Source organism: Vigna umbellata, chromosome 5 (assembly GCF_029865625.1).
Source record: "Vigna umbellata cultivar VRB3 chromosome 5, Vumbellata_1.0, whole genome shotgun sequence".
NCBI classification, from domain to species: Eukaryota; Viridiplantae; Streptophyta; class Magnoliopsida; order Fabales; family Fabaceae; genus Vigna; species Vigna umbellata.
In genome coordinates, this window is record NC_142169.1 from 22,829,211 (window position 1) to 22,852,817 (window position 23,607).

General features: G+C 33.2%; 4 protein-coding genes across 9 annotated transcripts; 1 reads left to right on the forward strand and 3 right to left on the reverse strand.

Moving 5' to 3' along the window:
* Positions 1–16: 16 nt before the first annotated feature.
* LOC148197944 (protein SHOOT GRAVITROPISM 6-like) lies at positions 17–5,530 on the reverse strand. 6 transcript variants are annotated; one of them, XM_088091491.1, is made up of 11 exons: positions 5,256–5,530; positions 5,098–5,175; positions 4,772–5,018; positions 3,608–3,679; positions 3,098–3,188; positions 2,949–3,044; positions 1,667–1,745; positions 1,495–1,558; positions 1,167–1,270; positions 893–998; positions 17–144 (listed from the first exon to the last, which is right to left on the reverse strand). In XM_088091491.1, exons 5-11 carry the CDS (start codon positions 3,186–3,188, stop codon positions 106–108), a joined length of 579 nt encoding a protein of 192 aa, XP_087947617.1. In that variant the 5' UTR covers positions 3,608–3,679; positions 4,772–5,018; positions 5,098–5,175; positions 5,256–5,530; the 3' UTR covers positions 17–105. The 6 variants fall into 6 exon arrangements, with proteins under 6 accessions (XP_087947617.1, XP_087947619.1, XP_087947615.1 ...); XM_088091493.1 differs by having other exon boundaries at positions 3,132–3,188; positions 5,098–5,186; XM_088091489.1 differs by having other exon boundaries at positions 5,098–5,186.
* A 5,917-nt stretch (positions 5,531–11,447) lies between these two features.
* On the forward strand, positions 11,448–11,882 carry LOC148197945 (secreted RxLR effector protein 161-like). Its single transcript, XM_088115686.1, has one exon. It carries the CDS (start codon positions 11,448–11,450, stop codon positions 11,880–11,882), a length of 435 nt encoding a protein of 144 aa, XP_087971812.1.
* A 1,985-nt stretch (positions 11,883–13,867) lies between these two features.
* On the reverse strand, positions 13,868–15,471 carry LOC124844393 (putative disease resistance protein RGA1). Its single transcript, XM_088091717.1, has one exon. The coding sequence runs from the start codon at positions 15,378–15,380 to the stop codon at positions 14,805–14,807; it is 576 nt and encodes a 191-aa protein (XP_087947843.1). The 5' UTR covers positions 15,381–15,471; the 3' UTR covers positions 13,868–14,804.
* LOC148197946 (uncharacterized) lies at positions 14,080–14,793 on the reverse strand. Its single transcript, XM_088115687.1, has one exon. The coding sequence runs from the start codon at positions 14,791–14,793 to the stop codon at positions 14,080–14,082; it is 714 nt and encodes a 237-aa protein (XP_087971813.1).
* Positions 15,472–23,607: the final 8,136 nt, after the last annotated feature.

The following is a 23,607-nucleotide window of genomic DNA, read 5'->3' on the forward strand; positions in this document are numbered from 1 at the left end:
GGTTCCGTCCCATCAACTATCAACACAAGAACATTTCTTTACTTCTTTTGTTAGAATTTAAGATGCACTCCTCCTCTTCCCGCCAAAAACAAAATTTTCTAACAGCTAAAATGATTGGAAACTGTCTTTTAACGGCACAACAACCTATGTTACAATTAATTACAATTAATAATAATGTTTATAACATCTTTATTTTAATCAATTTTAAATAATTATGACAAAAATATTTATACTCAAAACCAATCAAAAGTTATTGTTAATATCAATTTAAAACAACTTTCATAAATCTAAAACCTATTATAGATAATAATTTGTAATTAAATAATAATGAATTTGAATATTCAACACTTATTTACTCAAAAATTCTCTTTATAACTAACTTTCTTTAAAGTAAACCAAGAAACTCAGGATACATGTTTTTTTTTCCCAACCGTGTAAGTCAATAAATTTATTATTTGTGAAAATTTGTAATTACATGTCAAAAAGCAATAATATATTATTTATTTTTAACTTTTTGTTTTTGAAAGTGCTGATTTATATGATATTTTTAAATAAAATAGAGAGAGGAGTGTTATTCATAAGATTTTTCAATCATTCAAAATACCCTAAATCTCAATGAAAAACATTCAAAATAAAATTAATAACATTTCTTTCGGTTCAAAAGCTTTTACAGTGTTATATCAGAAACTCGAGTAAAACCCTAAATTTTTCCCTTGTAAACAATGAAACCCTAAATTTATTTTCTTTCCCCATACTACTACAAAATAAAAAAGGAAAGGTAAAAATTAAATATGAAACAAATTATATACAAATTAATGATATGAAACAAATTAAATACAAATTTCTAACATACCATGAAACGTTTTAAACAAGAACATTATAGTATTCATACCTCAAAATCAAGCATAGGAGGACCACTTTCGGACAACAAAGAGGCATTTAGCAGATTGTGGAGACTGCATGTACCCAAAAAAGCTATATCTTGATCTTTTTTATACCTGACATAAATAGATATGAATGTGAATCCATCTGATAATACTAGTTGATATTTTAAGTGTCTTCATATTTTAATCTAGTGAGAAATCACACATTAAATAGAAAAGAAAACGAATTAAATATGCACAATACATAACTAAAATATAAAATGCTTTAAAGACCATACTTACAAGTCCAATATTGTAGGGATAAGCCCTGGTAGGGCAGTCTTTAACTGTGCCCGTGTTATGAGACCTACCATCTGCCCCAGTGCTTCTACAGATGCCACACGAACCTAAAACGAAATAAGTTTAAATAAGAAAAAGATCAAAAACAATCAAGTAAAAAAGTCATAAATTATACACTAAAATACTCATCTATGTTCATCAACCACACAAACAGAACATGTTCAGAAACTTAACTTTTATAGATGTATCAGCAAAAAAGGATCCAGAAAATTATAAAGACTCCTATAAGGAGCAGAATGCAAGAACAAAAGTAAAGAAAAATAGTAGTGACCTTAAGGTCTCTTGAAGCTGCCCAAACTCTCAACAAAAGCTCAAAAGCTGAAATTAGAAATGACCTGCACTACATAAAGAATTAGAGATATTTCTCACCTGCAGATAAGAAATAAAGGGAACAAGATGTGTTGAATCAGAAAATAAACAAGAAGACTGTATATTGATCTCACATGACATCAGCATCTTGAGGAAAATGTGAAGGAAAGTCTATACTATATTGCCAAGACGCTTGACACCAACACTTAAATGCTGAAAAAAAATTATAAATTATGAGTTAACTGGATCAGATTACCAGTAACAATAACATCTTTGAGCAATGTTAGCCAAATTTCATCCTCCCCCGTTCACCTACCATAAAAAAATGAAAGCTCAACACAAAAGGATCATAAATTTTAAAAATTTATATTTTAAAACAATTTAAAAATATTTCAATGATGTATCGGCCATAATATAACACATTACCAACTAAACCTAGAGTGAACTTTAGAAAAACGTACAAAGAAAATAAAATCACCAAAATTGGCATGCTCCAAAACCAGGTAGCCAAGATTTTCACGTCCATGCTGATAGAAATCTCCAATTTTAACATCCATTCAAAATGTTAGCCTACTAATAACACCAATTTATCTTAAAATGTTTTCCTTTGGCCAATGTCTCTTTAAAATTCCAGAAACCACAAGTTGCACATGTCCTTTAAAAATCTAAAATTGTTCATCACAACTATAGTTAATACATTATGGTTTTCCAATTTTACATTTATCGGTATTACTCTATGCCTTAACATGTCATGGAATTTATAAAAAGGTGAATTCATATGCAATTCACTTAGGCTGGACCTGTGAGATATAAACTGCCCTTGTCAGCAATCTCAACAAATTCAAGAAATTCACCTACGATGCATACTAAGCACGTACATGATATGTATTCAATATGGTGATACGATTGTTCTAATAATAAATAAGATACGTTTAAGTTTAGTATGTATATCTAGATATTAATAATGAATCCTAAAACATAATAAACATATAATTTCAATTCCATCAAAATTAAGAACATACTTAATGGACATTGCTAAAATAAATAAATAAATTATAAATATTGTCATCATAAATCACTTCCAATTATTTACAAAAAGGAATAGTACTACTAATCTCATTTGGTTCTTGAAATCAACCATAAAGAGGACAGTCACCATTTTTTGTACACAAACGGACAGTGCTTCCATGGTTCCATATTGTATGTTTATATAACAACCAGCGTAGTTGTATTAGATTTTCGCACAAAATTTATAAGCCTTGATACTTGACAAATAGGTATCAATGAAGTATCCAAGAGTATCAAAATTGGTTACATATACGTGAAGCCAATCAAAGTACTATCCAGTGCTTCATAAAAGTCATCAAAGATAGAAGAAACATATCCATCAATAAAGTAACAGAAAAATCACCATACCATTTGAAAAAATCGGGCAATGCATTTCTCGTACATTTCCAAGAATTGGCAAAATTTGGGAAAGTACACCTTTCCAACGTGGAATGAACTGCATGGCTGTATCAGATTCATATGGAAGAAAAACTCATCAGCGTTTACAATTGAATAACGATCATTAGAAGCAAATTCTGCAAGGATTTGAACCATAGCCTGTACTGCTGAATTGGTCCCAGATAAATGAAGAAAAATTTCTTCCATCATCTGCAACACCAATCCAGGGGAAAGGTAGATCAAAGACATGAGATCAAAAATCCAGGGAAAACTAGGAGATGTGCAAAAAAGAGTTTATATAAAATATATATGGAAGGCAGTGGTACATCCCCTGAAAGTAAAATGGATGGGAGATATTATTTTAGCTTGATAGAAAAATACTTCAATAATTCCAAGTACAAGGATAAAGCAAAACTATGGAGTATGGACAACAGTTCTTAACTTATGATTCAACTGGTAAAAAAGAAACTGTACTAGAGTAGGGTTGCATGCAACTGATCTTTCTTTCTCTTGGTCATACTTGTTTCAATGGCTCTGTAAACCTATCTTTCCATTCTTTATCGAACTAAATTTTTTAATACAAACAAAAACCAATTTCAATAGTTAAAAAGAAAAAGAAGATATCTTACGAGATCAGGTAAATGTGAGCCTATTGCAACAAGTAGGCTTGTTGCTGCTCGTTGCCAGTCAGAGTTTAGTTCCTGCAGAAAACAACCACTGTGAATTAAATAAAGCATTAGTTGAAACTTAGCAACTCTGGTAAAGCCATAAGCTCGAATATTCTAAGATGACCATGATATCAAGAAAATAACACACAAGGGAGGATCCAATAAGAGTATAATAGACTTAGGATATGTTTAGATAAACTTCTCCATAAACATTTTTCTGTCCTATAAGCGTCTACAGCGAAGCTTATACAAACAAGCCCGTACCATCATTTCAAATAAAGGAAAGACCAGAAATATGAGGAGTACTCATCTAATAAAGGTCTCAAATACTACGAGAAAAAGAAAATCTATGTCGCATAATCATGTGGTACTAATGGTGACTTTGGTTGTGAAGAAATGAAGAGGGTGAAATTAATGTAAGCTGTTTAGCAGGAGAGAAAGATGGAGAAATAATTTTAAAACAGCGAAATCCACTTTTTATTTCTCACTTATCTCTACACATCTCTCTCGCCACGTCTCTTTTATATTTTCTTCAACCAAACACATGTAACTTTATTTCTCAGGTATTTTCAATCATCTTTTTCATTTCCATCTTTTCCATTTCCATCTGACTCGTTTCTCTCTGCCCCTCAAAAACAAGGCATAAAAGCTGACACTAGTAGTTTATTTATAAACCCAACACAACAAAACACCGCAATAAGACAATATTGTTTTATATTGGAATAAGTCCAATATAAGATAAAAACTCTAACAAATAATACCAAATCTAAAACCCTGATTTCAAAAATACAACCTATTTACTGCAACCCATTTTACATTACACGGTCATAAAGTTTGTAGTTCTAAGAAAATGTTTGCCTATGATCAATCAAACTGTATTTCATTGCCTAGAGTATTTCTTGGAAAAAAAATTATTTCCATCACGGGCACTCTCTCCCTTTATGAAAAATGAAACAGAATTGCACCATGTCAAACCTCAAACGGTTAGGAACAGAAAATCAGGCTGCACAATCCAGCATATTACTTTGCATACCCATATAAACCAAATGGTCTAAAAGTACAAAAATTCCAACAAACCTTGCCAAATTAATCAAAATCCCACACTCAAACCATCATACAACTTACAACTTCTCTTTAGCTCCTTCCTCGTTAACTTCTGAATTCTAGCCGTAATCATCTGATTTCTCACATGAGTCAAATAACAAGTTCGGACACCATAGGCTTAGCCATAAACATTTTCTTTGATATGTGTCAAGTTCATGGAACAAAGCTGCGTTCTTGGTATCTTTATGAGGGTTAGAAGGAGTGAAAACGCACCCGACGTCCACCACGCGACACGACGGCACAGCAATCAAGAACAAGAAGAGGATTCCTGAGAAAGACACAAAGAATTGTGAGGATGAAATAGGAAGCGAAATTGAAGAAACGCAACGAAAAAAAGAAGTGACTACAGTGCGGCAATGTTCTTGAGAGGACATGGAGGCCTCTCTGACGGAGGAAGAGCCATCGGCGAGCATGGAGAGAAGAACCTGCACAGCCTCTGCAAGAAAGAGATTAATTGATGATTGATTGAGATTAAAAGAAGAGTGAATTTAACGAATGTATGAACCTATGTTTGTCTTAGGGTTGTGAATGTACTGTTCTTCGCCATTCTTTTGATAAAATGTACCGCCATGATGTTATTATAATATTAGTGTTGTAACTTTCTTAAAGAAAATTTGCATTTGGTTTGTATTGTAATCTGAAATGCCTGAAGGGTGCGGTTGTGCTATTTCATTAACCTGGAATGAAACATACATAAGCATATGCATGGTTATGATCAACATATTTGGGTAATGCTAGGACCATAGGTATTGTGTGTGTGCTGGACTGAATGGATTTAATCTCTCTGGGAGCATGTGTTTGGTATTGAAATGTGTAATATTATGTCTGCTTTAAAACCATTATTTGTTATACTGATCGTACCACTTTAGTCATTATCTTCTAGAGTTGAATTGCTTGGATTAGATACCTTAAGTGTTTGATATGGGAGGTGGTATGATAGTTTTATCAAACAGGTGCATGACCATGACTTTGGGTGTAGAATTTGTTAAAGAAATATATTGGAATTGTTTAATATTTTAATCAAGCTGTAGGAACCTTTCTCTGTGGGGTTAGTAAAGTAATGATGATTGGTTTGGACCGTTTAAATAATAGTTCTAGTATATGTTAATAGTTGAATTTAGAACTTTGGGTGTGGAATTTGTTAAAGAAATATATTGGAATTGTTTAATATTTTAATCAAGCTGCAGGAACCTTTCTCTTTGGGGTTAGTAAAGTAATGATGATTGGTTAGGACCGTTTAAATAATAATTCTGGTATATGTTAATAGTTGAATTTAAAACTAATTAGTGGCATGGTGTCGTGAAAGTAGTGGGTGTTAGTGTTACTAGTATATCTATCTATCCTAGTATTACTTCATACTTATACACTTGTGGCAAAGAATTTTCTTTATAATGGGTGGTACAACATCAACATTTCCAACATTTCACGATGGCTATCCAACACTTTTAGTTTCCAAAACAGATTGTATGGATATATGCCACCTCTCCCCAAGGCCTTTTCTATTATTTTACCTGATATTGTGCAACTTTTTATATATCTTCTGTGATTTCCATGTGAACATAAACCTTTATTCCTATTCATTATTCATATTATATATTTGCAACTATGGCCAACATTCAATTTCTTGATTGACAGCTACTATTGTCCTGTTTTGCTTGCTAAGAAAGTAAGTGGCAACTTTGTTTCATAATGATTTAGTTGCATATGAAAGTACAAATACCTTGGTCATTTTTTATCTGAGTACCTTTGAAACAGATTCTTTCCTTGAATCTTCTAGTTAACACAAGAAGCTTTGTTTGTTTTGCTTTTTTATGTTGTGTTCTTATAAGTGCAAGTTTATCTAAATAGAGTCTATACCTTAATTGAAAGGTTACCTTATTTTGAAATAAGATTGATTTATGTTGTGTGGTAGGGACTATGGTAGAAACTTTTGAAGATAACAGGTACAAGTTTGGGTCTAAGATATCGGCACTTAGATTAGTGGATATTATTGGGCTTGGATCTAGGCCTAAATTGGAGAAGAAACTTAAGTTTGCAGCAGATGTTTCTTCTGGAATCATTTTTGGAAGGAAGCTTGTGAATTCTCCTGCCAATGTGCTAACGCCAGGTTCAAATTAAACTAATGTTTATATGTTGCAGATAGGTCAATTTGACTAAATTACTTACCAAGCTCTATAAAGAATGTAAAATAAAGCAAAGTTTTGAAAAAATTTAAAATTAATTCATATATCTCAACTTTAATCTTGTATTTTTTTTCATGGGTTTGGTTTGACCCCAATGTTTTTTATTTTTTTTTTCTCATTTTCTTTTAATAATATTTGTCATTTATATATCTCATTTTTTGTTTTAATACAGTGATGCCATTTATAATAAAAAAACTCAAGACTTGACTGTGGAACTTTGGCAATTAAAAGGTTCTTGCATATTGAAAGGTAATACAAGGTGGACCATGCATACACATGCACACAGGGTTGTTAAATTCTACTGTTAACTACTTACAATTTTATGTTTCAACTCTATAACAGAGTAAATGAAATAACAATATAAGTCAATACTAGATGCAATGGCCGTGATAATATATGTGCATGTTTTTGTAGTTTAATAGACATGACAAAGATATTAATGAAAGCTCTAAGGAAGACGAACCACAATGACTGGGTAGGTGAGTAGACGTAAATGACGGTAGCTCAAAACGTGTCTTTGTCGGTGGCGGTTCCAATCAAAGCTTCCAACGCTGCCAGTCACCGAAACGGACACCACTTCGTCACGTGGAACTCTAGCAGACCACGCTTGTACCGACACGTTTCTGGGAAGAGGCGAGTTAGCTGGGTAGGAGGGAGGGACTCACTCTAGGGTTCGCTTTCTTTCTCTAAGCTTGGGTTCTCTCTCTCACCTTGCCTCAGATTCAAATTCTGAAGAGAGAAAATGAATCTCTTTACTTTCAAACCTTTCCCTCAATTCTCTTTCCACGTCATTCCCATTTAAAAAAAAATCCACGTGGACCACTCACATTTTGACACGTGTTCCGTGTCAAAATGTTGTCAAAACTTATTAAAATATCATTATCCATACGAGAATGGTGTTATATGTTTAATTGATATTTAATTAATTTTTTTGTTTTGTTTTATATTTATTTAACATATAAATTGAATACGTAACATATATAATATATGTTTAAATGTTTTGGATTAATTAAATATTAATTAAACATATTAAGAATTTTATGTAAATATTTATATATTTTTAATGTTTTAGTAGTAATATAATTTTAATAAATTAAAGAGTAGCCACAACATCTTTAATCAATTAAAATTGTATATAAAGTTTTGCTACATGAGAAACATTAGTTGTAACTAATTATATTTAATATGATAAAATCTATCCACATGAATTTTTTCATATTTATATAATTAATTAGGATAAAATATTAAATTATATTTCTTAATTTACCCACAGGAATTAAGAAAAAAAACTTAATTTGATAGTTTTATCATTAAGATAATTAGTCTAATTGAGTAAGACTTTAGCCCGCAGACAAGTTTTATGTTAATAAACTCATTGGTAAAGACATGTTTGCATTGGTAAAACATAACATTTATTTTAGTCTCAAATTATATAATAAGCATGTAATGTTGAATTTGCAGTTTCTCAATCTGTGAACTTTTCTAATATCAAGTGTGATATTCTTGAGTTGAAAGGAGATAATTATAAGGTTTGGAAGGAAAGAGTTCTTCTTCATTTAGGCTGGATGGACATTGATTATGCTATTAGAAAACCAGAACCACCGGGTATTATTGAGACTAGCACTTCAGATGCCATTGATCTTTATGAAAAATGGGAGAGGTCAAATCGTCTCTCCGTAACGTTCATAAAAACCAACATTTCCGCTGGGATTCGGGGTTCAGTTGACCAGTATGAGAATGTCAAAGATTTACTAAGGGCTATTAATGAGCAGTTTACGACATCTGATAAATCTCCATTTGCTTTTGTCTGTTATGAATCTAATTTGACTAGTTTTAATCATAACACATGGTGGTTTGATTCTGGTTCTACAATCCATGTTTCTAATACCTTACAGGGTATGCAAAACCTAAGGAGACCAGTGGAAAGTGAGCAATACATCTACTCAGGGAGTAAGATGAGTTCACATGTGGAGGCCATTGGAACGTGCAGCTTAGTTTTAAGTAGTGGTTTTGTTTTGTATTTGTAAAAGACATTTTATGTTCCTTGTTTTTCGAAGAATTTGATTTATGTTTCAAGACTTATACCTTTGGGCTTTTCTTTTAATTTTTCAGATTCTGGTTTTAGCTTAATGAATAAATCTAAAGTTGTTGGTTTTGGTGAATTGTGTGATGGTCTTTATTCCATTGTTTTACAAAACAATATCGCTTATGATTATATGCACGTTACTATTGGGTTAAAAAGATGTGTTATGAATGAGGATTCTTCTATTTTATGACACTGTAGATTGGGACATATTTTCATTGAGAGAATTAAGCGATTAGTAAATGAAGGAGTACTTAGTACTTTGGATTTTACTGATTTTGAGACTTGCGTGGATTGCATAAAGGGTAAGCAAACTAACAAGTCTAAAAGAGGTGCTAAGAGGAGTTCAAGTTTACTAGAAATTATTCATACAGATGTTTGTTGTCCAGATATGGACGCAAGTAGTCTAAAATACTTCATCACCTTTATAGATGACTACTCACGTTATATGTATCTCTACTTACTTCGTTCTAAGGATGAAGCTTTGGATGCCTTAAAAATTTTTAAGGTTGAAGTTGAGCTACAATGCGGAAAGCAAATCAAGATTGTGAGGTCAAATAGAGGTGGAGAGTATTATGGTAGATACACGGAGAATGGACAAGCACCTGGTCCGTTTGCGAAGTTTCTTCAAGAACATGGAATTGTTGCCCAATACACTATGCCTGGTTCTCCATATCAGAATGGTGTGGCAGAAAGAAGGAACAGAACTTTAATGGACATGGTGAGAAGTATGAGGAGTAGTTCAAAACTTCCTCAATTCTTGTGGACTGAAGCCCTGAAGACGGTTGTGTATATATTAAACCTAGTCCCAACCAAGGTCGTCTTAAAGACACCGTTTGAGTTATTCAAAGGTTGGAAACCAAGTTTGCAACATATACACGTTTGGGGATGTTCGTCTGAAGTGAGAATTTATAATTCACAAGAGAAGAAACTAGACCCTAGGACTATTAGTGGGTATTTCATTGGATATGCTGAAAAGTCTAAGGGATATAGATTCTATTGTCCATCGCATAACACTAGGATTGTGGAGTCAAGAAATGCAAAATTTCTTGAGAATGACTTAGTTAGTGGGAGTGATCAGTTTCCAAACATTGGGAATGAAAGGGATCACTATGAAGCTCAACCCTCTAGCTCAAGTGACAGATTGGTTGTTATTCACACCCTCAAACACAAATGGGTGTTAGACAAACAATAATTGAAGCTTCACAACCTATTGAAAATGACCTTACAGATCAAGTTGCTAATGAGGAACAACAAGATAATGTTGAACAACCTATTGAACAGTTGCTTGAGCAACAATTTCCTCAAGAAAATGAAGAGGCAACATTAAGAAGATCTACTAGAGTTAAAAGGCCAGCAATTCCTAGTGATTATGTAGTGTATTGGAGCTGCAAATGATCCTGAAACGTTTTCACAAGCCATGAGTTCTAAAGAATCAAACCTATGGTATGACGCCACCATGAAAGATGAGATGGATTCTATGGCATCGAACAAAGTCTGGGATCTCGTTCAGTTGCCTAATGGTGTAAAATCCATTGGATGTAGATGGGTCTTTCAAACCAAGAAAGACTCAAAAGGAAACATTGAGAGACATAAGGCAAGACTTGTTGTCAAAGGGTTCACTCAGAGAGAAGGAATTGACTACACAGAGACCTTTTCTCCTGTATCTAAGAAAGATTCCTTCCGAGTAATTATGGCATTAGTAGCTCATTTTGATTTTGAGTTACATCAAATGGATGTGAAAACAACATTCCTTAATGGTCATCTAGAAGAAGAGGTTTATATGAAACAACCTGAAGGATTCCCTTCTAAAGACAATTAGCACTTAGTTTGCAAGCTTAATAAATCCATCTATGGACTAAAACAAGCCTCCCGCCAATGGTATCTAAAATTTCATGATGTTATCACTTCATTTGGTTTTGAAGAAAACGTCATGGATCAATGTATATACCAAAAGGTCAGTGGGAGTAAGATTTGTTTCCTTCTATTATATGTGGATGATATTTTGCTTGCAACCAACGATAAGGGCTTGCTATATGAAGTGAAACAATTTCTCTCCAAGAACTTTGACATGAAGGATATGGGAGAGGCATCTTATGTCATTGGCATTAAGATCCATAGAGAAAGATCTCGAGGCATTTTGGGTTTGTCTCAAGAGACTTATATCAACAAAGTTTTAGAGAGGTTTAACATGAAGGATTGTTCACCAAGTGTAGCTCCCATCGTGAAGGGTGATAAACTCAATTTGAATCAATGTCCAAAAAATGGTTTTGAGCGGGAACACATGAAGAATATTCCATATGCTTTAGCTATTGGAAGTCTTATGTATGCTCAGGTTTGCACTAGACCTGACATTGCATATGTCGTTGGAGTTTTGGAAAGATATCAGAGTAATCCAAGTGTTGACCACTAGAAAGCTACAAAGAAGGTAATGAGATATCTTCAAGGGACAAAAGATTACATGCTTATATATAGACGAACTAAATGTTTGGAAGTGATTGGCTACTCCGATTCAGACTATGTTGGCTGCGTTGATTCACAAAAATCAACATCTGGTTATATTTTTATGTTAGCTGATGGAGCTGTATCTTGGAGAAGTGCCAAGCAGACATTAACTGCTACTTCTACTATGGAAGCTGAGTTCGTTTCTTTTTTTGAGGCTACCTCGCATGGTGTATGGTTAAAGAGTTTCATTTCTGGGCTTAGAGTTGTGGAATCTATTTCTAGGCCATTAAAGTTGTACTGTGACAACTCTGTTGCAGTGTTTATGGCTAAGAACAATAAAAGTAGATGTCGAAGTAAGCACATTGACATCAAATACTTAGCCATCAGAGAACGTGTTAAGGAAAAAAAAAGTGGTCATTGAACACATAAGCACTAAGTTTATGATTGCTGATCCTTTAACTAAAGGCATGCCAGCAAAGAATTTTAAGGATCATGTAGTGCAAATGGGACTTGGTTCTACGATGTAATTTCATTATCAGTACATTTATTCTTTTCAATGAAACTCTTATTCAGTTTGATGTTTTTCTCATATGTTTTTGTGCACATTTATTTTGAGAAGATATCATTTAGTTTTGATCTAGCATAAACATATGGTTTATGCATTAAGTTGAGAGCTAATGTTGAGAAAAATATATATTTTGGTACATGGAAGATAACACTCACTATCAGAGGACCTATCGCCAGGACTCGTATATATTCTGTCACTTGTTGTCGTTAATAATTGGATAAATTTAAATATAAAATAAATATTATAGCATTTTTAGTTCCTATTTTTAAGGAACATAAAGTAGTTCATTAAGCCATTATTTTTATCCTTTTAACTGCATAGAGGTTATGGAGCAGTTATTAGTTTTGTTTAAACGTAAAGCCTATTTATTTTAAACCTGTGATGGATAAGGGAATGAGTTACTCTCAGTTTTGATCCTCTGTTTCTCATCTGAATGTGTTACTGTGATGTTAATATAACATGTTTAGATCAATTTTATACTCTGCTATTTTATCATAGAGATATTGTATTTTGTGTTTATTTTTTATATTTTTTTTAAAAGTCCCAATGGTAGGCATTGTTTCTGTTTTTGGAGATATGAATTTAAATAAAATGTCAAAATAATATTTACATCCCACAATGTCCTTTAATTGAAAACAATAAATCATATTTACTTTCTTTGGTTCGTTGAATTTGTTTTGATTTTTTTTTTGTGCGTAATATGATGTGTCTTGGTACTTTTGTTTATAGAACATTACATTGTCTCATAATTTAGTAAGCAAAAGAAGTTATTTGTTTCGTTCTATCTTTAATATTTGGTGAAGAAAGAGTTATTAAGTTCATGCATACTTTGATCATAAGATTCAAGGTGAATAATTGAATTAAAACTTTTGAAAGATATTAAGTAATTAGGAATTTTCATTTATCCACTTAAATTAAAGTAAGTGTACTTATAATGTACTAAAAAATATTGATTAAACAAATAATCTTTACTACTAATAAGGTTGAAAGTCAATAATTTGAAAACAAAAAGGTTATTTTTGTTATCATTATAGATAGAAATATCATGAAAAAATATTTACCTTCAATGTAAATTTGATTTCTTTTGATTTAGAGTTTTCTTTAAAGTTTAAAAAAAGACAACTCCCTGTCTACTATTTATGTATGGTTTATATGACAATGAATAAATAATTCTCAAAGTCAATTATTGTTTAAGATTGAACTTCATTTTCAAGATTCAGTGCGGAATATTCCAATTAAATTTATAAAATTTATTTGTTTTCATGTACTAAAATAAAATATTTTATTAATTATTCTCAAAATATATAATATTATTAATCGTTATTTTATTTATATACGAACTATTTATTTTGATTAATTCAATTATTACATTTTGTTAAAAATTATATAAATAACGTAAACAGTGAAAAATAATAATTTTTTTAAAATTTTAAATTTATATATTTATTTTTTTCACGGTACAAACACTTTTAATATTATATTCAAGAGTTTCTGTAATTAATGTTGTGGTTCTTAAGTATTTTATTTCAATGGATTTTGGTTTTTGTCATACCTGATCATGCTATGCTAGGTCTCTAGAGATCGAAAATAAGGGAGAAAAATTGCACATTGAGTTTGAGAATGTCTAAAATATAAGATTAAAATCAATTTAAAATTCTTAAAAATGTTATATCTATTTGAAATTACATTAACTAATGGGAATAAAATGTATTAGTTCAAACTCTAACATAAAAAAAGCGATAAGGTATAGTCCAAAAGTAGTAATATGTGTTTGTATTATGTAATAAGCTCGCACATTGAGACATTTATGTATGTATTCTACTTTTACGTTTCACAAGTGAAGACAATATCTAACTGACTTAACTATATTAATGATCGACAAAGCAAAGCAGTTGAAAAGAGCAAATATAGTACAACTATATTATGGAGGTCTCTCTAAATTGAAATGCAAAGAGAGAAAAAGTGGAAAAACCACAAAAAAGAAATAAAAATCAACATTATGAAAAACACATCCAGAAAATAATAAATAGAGAAAATAAGGGGCTTCCGACTATGTCGGCCTCTTCCTCTGATTCTTCTTAGGTTCTTCTGGTTCATCAATCACAATGTTTTTTATGTGTGATATTTTGGACCAAAACTCTCCAACATTGGGTTCATATTTTGTATATAAGTTAGCACAACCTTCAATCCTCAAACTTTCAAGTGCAGTGTGGTGATGAATGTTATCTGCCAGAGATAAAAGATTTGGACAATTTATTAAACCAAGTGCTTTGAGATCAGTCAGAGTTGTTAACCAATCTGGAAGTGTTTCGATATTGTCACAATTTAAAACATACAAGCACTGCAAGGATTTGGCAGCTTCCTGAAGCCATTTAGGCAGGGCCACCAGCTGTGATAAACTGTTAAATCCAATAAATTTTAACTTCAGCTTCGGGCTTTCTTTTTCATGATCGCCCTTCCACAGTTCCAAGTCCAAATTACCGCAGTCCGTAACAACCAATGTTTCTAATTCAGGAAAATTTTTACCATCCAGCGACATTGACTTTAAACTCTGACAGTTCAGAATGCGCAATGTTTTAAGAGAAGGGAATTTCACACCTCCAAAGATGGACTTCACATTATGGCATGATTCAATGTACAAGTATCCAAGCGACCCCAATTGGGCGATCTCATTCACAGGCAAAATAGTTTGCTTTGTGCTAAACTCCAAATGACGGATATTGATTAATTGTCTTAATCCTTTGGGCAATACTTCCAGCTCCATGCATCCCTTAATTAACAACACTTGCAAACTTTGGAGCTTGCAAATAGAGTTCGGGAGTCTCTTAATGTTGATATTTTCCTTCCAATCACATCTGAATCACTGACACGAGAGTGTGTCATATCTCTCCGATAAACAACACGTGTGTCAACATCAATTATTTGAAGACTAAACTTATGCCTATGCGCTGCAACCTTGTCTAGTCTTTTGTTGATATATTTAATTTGTTGTGTCATCTTGTAGCGAAAAAGAAGTGGATTAGAAGTGGAGAAGAAGTGACTTACCTTGTCTTTGGTGTTACCATGAGCTTTGACCACTTTGTTTTGCAGTGTTTGACACTCAAGTTCATCCAAAACATCTTCGGCTTCGGAGAAGACAGTTTTAAGGTGAGTGAGCCATTCGCGGAGTTGATGGTTGTGATCTTGCTTTTGCTGAGCATCTAACAGAACAGCCTTGACTAAAGAGAGAGTCTTTCTAAGGTTTCGAAGATCGTGGTATAAACCCACCACTCGATAAGCTTCTTGAAAAGCATGAGAAGCAAGCTTTGCTATGAGTGACTCTGCTATGCTGAAGAGAAATAATTCGGCCATAGTTGTTTGAAATACAAACGGAAGAGATGAGATTCCAGAACTACTCGACAACTAATGCCATTTGTTACATTATTTTCAGCAGCGGTTAAAAAGAAATAAGAGGGCAAATGATAAATACCCGCCAATAGAAATGGTTAAACAAAAGACTTTTGATATTGGTTTATTTTTAATTAGAAAATTTTTTAAATAGAAATAAAATATGCGAATAAATGAATATTGAGTAAAAGGAGTTAGTTTCTTTGACTACTCTGAACGTATTTTCTAATCCAACTCAAAACGAAACAAAAAAATAAAATAGACAAATTGTAACTTCACTCCAACGACATTTAAAGGCTAGCTGAATACTCTTTGTTTTGACTGATTCTTAAGAGCTTCAAGTCTTACCGGTCCTTTTCTCAAGTGAGATAAAATCTAAGTTAGGTGAGAATAAATGTTAGAGTAACCCATTGAATTCACTATTAATACGTTGTGTTGGGCTTTTATCTTTTTTTATGAACTAATCATGCTCTATATATGTTATTGTATAGTATGATATCTAGGCCGAATGGTTAGCATCCAAGATCGATCGGTTTATCTACAGTAGTCGTGCTCGTCAACCAGGTCAAATCAGGTTAAATGATGTTGGGTCACAATGCTCATCAACCAGGTCAAACCATGTTAAAAGGTGTTCGGTCACAATCGGGACAACATTTAAGTTATTGGACTAATAATGCAGCAGAAGATAAAATAATGAAAGATATCTGATCAAATATATTCATAAAGCTGTTTATGAGCAACTAACCGAATTTTAAGGTAAATCTGTTTAAGGTAAGTATGGTTATATTTTATTAGGCTTGTGATAACCTATAAATACAGGGTCAAGGCTAAAAGTTAGATACGTTCTACTCACACTCAAAAATACTCTACAGTGATGACAAAATCACTTTCTTAAGGGTTAAGGCTCCATAACCTAAGCCTAACTTGAGTGCTTTCTGCAGGTACATCCCCTTGCATCAAAGGACAAGTGAGTAGGAAAGCGAGCGACATAAACGTCCAAAGGCGACAAAGACACGTCAACAAGGTTAGTCTCTCAGTCCTACAAATCCCTGTCCAACACCTTTTAACCTGGTTTGACTTAGTTGACGAGCGTTGTGACCCAACATCATTTAACCTGGTTTGACCTGGTTGACGAGTGCTGCTATATTAAATAAACCGATCGGTCTTGGATACTAACCGTTCGGCCTAGATATCATACTATACTGATATAATCCTCATTTCATGCTTAATTTGTGCGTTAAGTTGCTAATTATGCTTTACCTTCCGTTAATAATGTTAGATGTTGGTCTATCCATTCAACCAAATGGCTCATCATCAAGACCGATTGATCCACTTGTTAACCAAACAAGGAGTCCATACTATACACTTATATTCCAGATTCAAAAACACTTTCCAGCAAAGTCATTCTGAAATATAAAAAAAATTCTAAACAAGTTTTCCGAAAGATATTTTTCGGATCCAAAAATACTAAATACTATCCAGAAGACTCATTTTGGAAACTCTTTTATATTCCAGATCAAGAAATAACTATTGGAATAGTGATTTCAAAATATAAAAAAAAAAATATTTTAGAATGGACGTTTCAGAAAATATTTTTGGATTTAAAAATACCTTTCGAAACATCCTAGAAGTATTTATTTTTTTAAATAACCCAAACAACCACTTTTCCATGGTTAATTTTCTGTTAAATTTCCTTTCTTCTACAATCATTCACCTCACATCACACGTCGAGTGGGGATTTCGCTTTCAATCTTGCACATTTATGTGTAAAAGAAGAAAATGAAGCGAAAGGGAGGAAGGTGCTAGACATTTCGCAACACAAAGAAGGAAAGGTAATTTGAAATTAGTAATTTAGAGTTTTTAATATTTTTAATAAAAGGTAAAATGAGGATATTATAATTTATAGGGATGCAGGAAGAAAAAAGTGAGAGTGTAGGATGTAGTAACCCAGAGGCCACATATGGATTGAATCTAATGGTCCAATTATGAGCACATAAACCAACTCAACTCAAACCTAAGGTCCTATTTTAACTTTTCCCCACAAACTGCAACACTAATTGATTCAGCCAAATAAACATGCTCTCTCTCTCTCAACCCTCTCCACTTCAATATTTTTTATATAAGTTAGCACAACCTTCAATCCTAAAACTTCCCAAGTGCAGTGAGGTGATGAATATTATCTGATATAGACAATCTATATAACGAAGCGCTTTCAGATTAGTCAGAGTTGGTAACCGATCTGGAAGTGTTTCAATATTGTGACAATTTGAAACAAGCAAGTATTGTAAGGATTTGGCAGTTTTCCAAAGCCATTTAGGCAGGGCCATCAGCTGTGATAAAATTGTAAATCCAATAAATTTTAACTTCAGCTTGGGGCTTTCTTCTTCATGATCGCCCCCAACAACCAATGTTTCGAATTTAGGAAAATTTTGACCAACAATGACTTTAGACTCTGACAGTCCTGAACGCACAATATTTTAAGAGAAGGGACTTTCACCCATCCAAAGATGTTCAAGTATTCAAGCGATCCCAATTTGACTATCTCATTCATATGCAAAACAGTTTGCTTTGTGATAAATTCAGAAAAACAGATACTGATTAGTGTTCTTAATTCTTTGGGCAATACTTTCAGCTTCATTCATAGGTTAATTGACCAACACTTGAAAACTTTGGAGCTTGCTAATAGAGTCAGGGAGATTTTTGCTAATGTCCAAATATCTCAAATGTTTCAACTTGACAATGCTACAGGGCAAAGTCCCCAATGTCAAACCACTTAAATCCAAAACTCGCAAGCATTTGAACTTTGACAGACACTTATTCAGTAAAGCTTTACAGTTGGGATATGCTGTACCAGTTGGAAACATTACGGTTCTCACAGCTGCTGATTTTTTTTATGACTAAATTGTCAAACAAATTGCTTTCAGCAAAAGACAGATATCAAATATTTTCTGGAATATTTTGAATGTTGGAACTTACATGTAGACACTCATCTTTTTCAACAAAAAGAGTTAGATCGATCATGCACCAAATCATGTATTCTAAAAGTATCAACAATGCCAACATTTTCAGAATCTTGGAGAAAAGATCTTGACTGGAGTTCATGCAAATATTGGTTGGCCATATCTGCAAGTGTCCTATTCGTTTTTGGTAGTGCAATGAGTCCAAGTGACCCCCAAATCGAAGCTATTTCATTACTAACGAATTCATAATCCTTTGGGTAAAGTGAAAACAATGCAAAACATTGCCTCAAATATGATGGAAAGAGATCATAACTCAGTTTAAGGGCAGGCAAATGTCATCTTTTTTCTGAGGCAAATTCAGGATTTTACTATCACTCACATATTCTCATTCACTGTCCTCAAATTTCGAGAATAGTAAACTACCTAATGTTCTCACTGCCAATGGAACCCCTCTACATTTTTTCACAATTTTCTCTGTTATTTTTTGATTTCGTGTTCGAAACAGTTGGTTCTCTTAAAAGGATGAAGTTTTAACTCGCGTAAGTACGTTAATATTATCAGAAGAAACAAAAACAATAAGTCAAAACATACCAAACTCACCAATAAAGTATAGGAAAACATTTTCGCAACAGTGACTAATAACTAACCTTTGATCTTGCTCGCACTCATCTTCAAAAACGCATATTCAAGCAAAAATGAAAATGAAAGTGCAAAGAAATAGTGGGAGTGAGTTAAGTTTTTGCAAATGTTTACAAGTCATATGAAGTCGGAAATAGCGTAATTTCGATGTCTTATAGATAATTGACTGTTGGAATCTAGGGCTTTAGAAGTAAATTGTTACAACTCTGCCAGCGAAAAATTTTAATGTTTTCAAGAGAATATGACGCTAGAATTCTCCACTTTCTGGCGTCTTCTTGCTCAGTAGGCAACCTAAAGGTCTTTGTTCAGATGTTGAAATTTTCACACAGGACATATGACGTTGAAATTACTCCTTTCGACGTCTACTTTTCAATGGGCTACCCAAAAGTCTTTGTTTTTAGGTTGAAATTTTCACACAGGACATATGATGACGTCAGAATTCTCCATTTTCCAATGTCAATTTTCTCATAGGACAAAACAAAAGAAAATGACACTTGAACAACCATTTTTGACAACATTTAGACACGCGCACACGTGTCAAAATCTGAGTGGTCCAGTTGGAAAAATTAAATGAAAATGGACCACTCAGATTTTGACACGTGTGCGCGTGTCTAAATGTTGTCAAAAATGGTTGTTCAAGTATCATTTTCCCAAAGCAAAAGGCAATAAATTCTTATAATTGCATTTACATCGTTCGAAAGTCATATGATATGCAAATATATAACGTCTAGAAGACTATTTTCTGACGTCTAATGTGTTAGGCTCAAAAATATCACTTTCACATTCTTTACATTTCTTATCTCTTAAAGTTTTCCTATTTAACGTATTGAGAGTCATTTTTTAAGTTTTCCTGTAAATATCTCTTCTAGTCAGTTTTTAGAAAACTTGTGTCATCCAAACCAAATTTGTTGTCTCTAGATGTCAAACTACACCTTCATCTTAACAAAACATATGCATTAATATACGAAATGAATAGTTTTTTATGAAGATGGGTGTTGTTTGGAATATGGAGACAAGAAAATCCTGTTTAGATGATAGAAATGTTATGAAAGTTTACTAGACATCTCTAGAAAAATTTTGAAAATTGCTTACAATATGGTCAATAAGGATACTTTAAAATACAAAAAGTGATCGAAATTTAACCTTTCGACATTGAAATGGTTCAAAGATTTCCTTCATGATTACAAAACTTTTATACATACGCGAAAAGTATACAAACAAGAAAAAAATAGATTTTGTAAACATGAAAAAGATGTTTGAAATCTAGTGATAAATTGTTTGAAATCCATACCTAGTAATTTTCGGTCTTTGAATTTCAATCACTCCTTCAAGGTTCACAAGGTCTATGTGTAAATATCATGAATCTACGAGCAAGAAAAACATAGGTTTTGTGAACATGAAAGAGTTGGTTGAAATCCAAAAACAAAAACTCAATGATTTAGAAGTTACAAAGGTTTCAAAAGCTCTTTAGGAAATGATAACTTTGGTGAATCAGGTGGGTTGGTGGAAGATATTTATCTTGTTTTAGACATCATTTATTCCGACATTATATTGGTCTAGATACAATAAGAGTTGATTCAAGCAACAATACAACATCTGAAAAGGGGAAAGTCCAATGTTGATTGATGTTAGAATGACCCTTTTCCAACGTTAAACGTCATATGACCTCAAAATGTGGTATTTTATGACGTCTAAATTGGACAATTATTTACAACAATGTCACTTAACATTTTTAACATTGACTTTTTCCTTATTGACGTTAAACTGTATATGCTAAAATCCTTTTTTGTACTAATGTCGAGAAACTTAATAAGTCTTGTTGGACCTATGTCTATTGACGGTAGAAAAAAAATTGCATAATTTTTTTAGTATTTCAATATTATATATTATCTTTCCATCTTATTACATCATGAAATTTTTTCCGAAAATGTTTTCCATAATTTTGTGGACATCTTTTGTACTTATCTTGAAGAACAACTAAAGTAATCCAAAACATCTGGACCACTACAATAAAAGCGTGTATTACCGAAGGTTAATTACCGACGGCCTTCGGTAATGTATTAGTGAAATTAAATACCGAAGGCTTTTGCTCTTCGGTAATGTCTCTGATGCTTTAACTTCAAAATTTGAGCATTTGTTCTTCAAATTTCCCAAAAGTAGAACAACCTCCCTACCTTTTGTCGAACTCACTCCTTGACTTAGGGTTGCGACTTTGGTGGCGGTCAGCCGGTTCGATGCTGTGGTTTGATGGCGCGAGTTTGGTGGTGTGGACGCTGACGGAGGTTCGTTGTTGGGTGGCGCTCTTCCATTCCCTACTCTTTGTTCGAAGCGGTTTTTTGGTTTAAAGCGTGAGGTTGTCGTCCTAAGGCGGTTTGAAGCGGTTGTTGTTGTGGACGCTGACGGCGGTTTGTTGGTGGCTGGTTTGCGGCTAGGGTTTGGGTTTTGGTCGTTGTGAGTGTTGCGACAGGGGTGGGGGTTGTTGGGGGTTGGCGTGTCGAGGGTGTTGCAGTGAAGTGGTGTTGGTTTGGCGAATTGGTTTGGGATTGGGCCGCAGATGTTGTCGGAGATGTCAAGGCGGAGAAGGAGGCGGAGGTTTTTGTGGGGATCGAGGAAGCGGAGGTACACTAGTGGGAGAGAGAATCAATTGGATCACAAAGGTCGAGGGAAGGGAGGAGAGGCCCACCACTCTGCCGTTTGGGGAGCACTCGGCGCCGAGCCACGCGGAGGACAAGCGTCGACTTTGGTCCAGTTGGAGAGAAGGTTGCCGTGGGTGTCGGTTTGGAGGCGAAATTGGGTAAGAGCGAGTATATCATTTTGCCTTGCAGTCTCTACAACACAGAAGATGGTGAAGACCAATGCCAATGGCAACAATGTGTTTGTGACCAGAAGAAAGTGCTCATTATTTGGTTTGGTCACAGCTCCTACTTTTTCCATGTTGAGGAGAAAAGAAGGGTCCTCTACTTTAAGTCATAAACAAGCAAAGTTTTGCTGATTTAGTTACTCTGTTAGGTTTTGAAATTGTGCATTGTGTTTTATATGTTAAATAAAACATCATAGACTATTGGCCAGAGTTACACAGACTATGCAAGCAAAGTCAAGTTCAAGCTTATACCTTTTATTTATTAGTTGATCTCCCGAAGTTTAGTCAGTCATCAAAATCTGGTTGTAGTGGAAAGTTTAGGCAAAAGAGAGTGTCAATTCTCAAAATCTAAGTGTATATCTTTGTCTCCTCTTTTCTTTTTTATACAACATCTTTGAACTATAATGTGACCCTTACTATATACTTGTGATTTTATCCACTGTGTAGTGCATTATTGGCCTTTTCCATTTTCTGCAGTTCATAATTGATAACAGTCTACTATTTCAGTTGTAACTATGGGCATAAATAATTGTCATCACTTGCAACTTGTTTTACTTGATACGCACTTGATGCCTTTGTATAATATTGAAATTACAAGGGATGGAAAGGGAAAGCCATGTATGGTGTTGGGTAGCACTGGAGATGATAAAAAGAAAGGAAAACAGGTTTGCTTTACTTGGTGTCAATTTCTGTCCATTTGGAATTACACTATCACCTCTATGTTTCTGAAATATTTTGTTTATTGCTTTCATATTATGTGTATGTTAACCATTTCTTTCAATTAAAGTTTGTTTTAAGTATTTTATATGAACTTGTTGTTATTTTTATTTTCTAAATTGTTGTGGTAGAAATAAACCAAATACAAAAATGATGGCCATAGTGACTCAGTACTTGGTCTTGCATGGAACAAAGAGTACAACTTTATTACATTTCAAATTGTGTTTTACTGTTATTTCTTTTCTGTTGAGTGTTTTCTACATCATAAAGTTTTCATGTAGTAATTTCTTTTAACTCTCTTCATTGGCATTTATTCTTATTGCATAGGAATATAATTGCAAGTACCAGTGCTGACAAGAAAGTGAAGATTTGGAATGTCGTCAATGGGAAGTGTGAAATTACGATGGGCCATCACACAAATGAGGCAAGAATTAAACTTTTATTGATCTGTACTATTTTAAACTTTTGATTCAATCACTTTTATAAATCTCCCATCATGTTTAAATTATAGTGTTTTTAAATTATAGTGTCTTTAAAAAATTAAACATTTTTTTTTACAATTCTGTATTTCTCGACTTAATAACTTTTTATATAATATCATATTATAGATATATTGCTAATATTTATGTTACCAATTTGTTTTATATGTTAAATAAAATATGTCTCTTTCTTCAGGTTGAAGCAATTAAGAATATATCAGAGTATGTGGTTCAACTGAGGAGGGTTGGAAAAAAGGGTCACAGTATGTTTTGCTACCGTTACTTCTCATATTGGTTGAACAAATATACCTTTGATGTACATTTCCAACAGTATGGTAATTTTCTCCCAATACCTATGACTTCTACTTACATTTATACTTTATGGTTTGCAGGTGTGTGGCACCTTGATCAAAGTCTGCTTCATCATGCCGCTTGAACTTCGATAGTCTTTATTATTAGTTCTCGTTTACATTTGCTCTTAGAATTTAAATGTTTTTCCTATGTACTGAGATGTAAAAACTTGTAGTGTTGTAGTG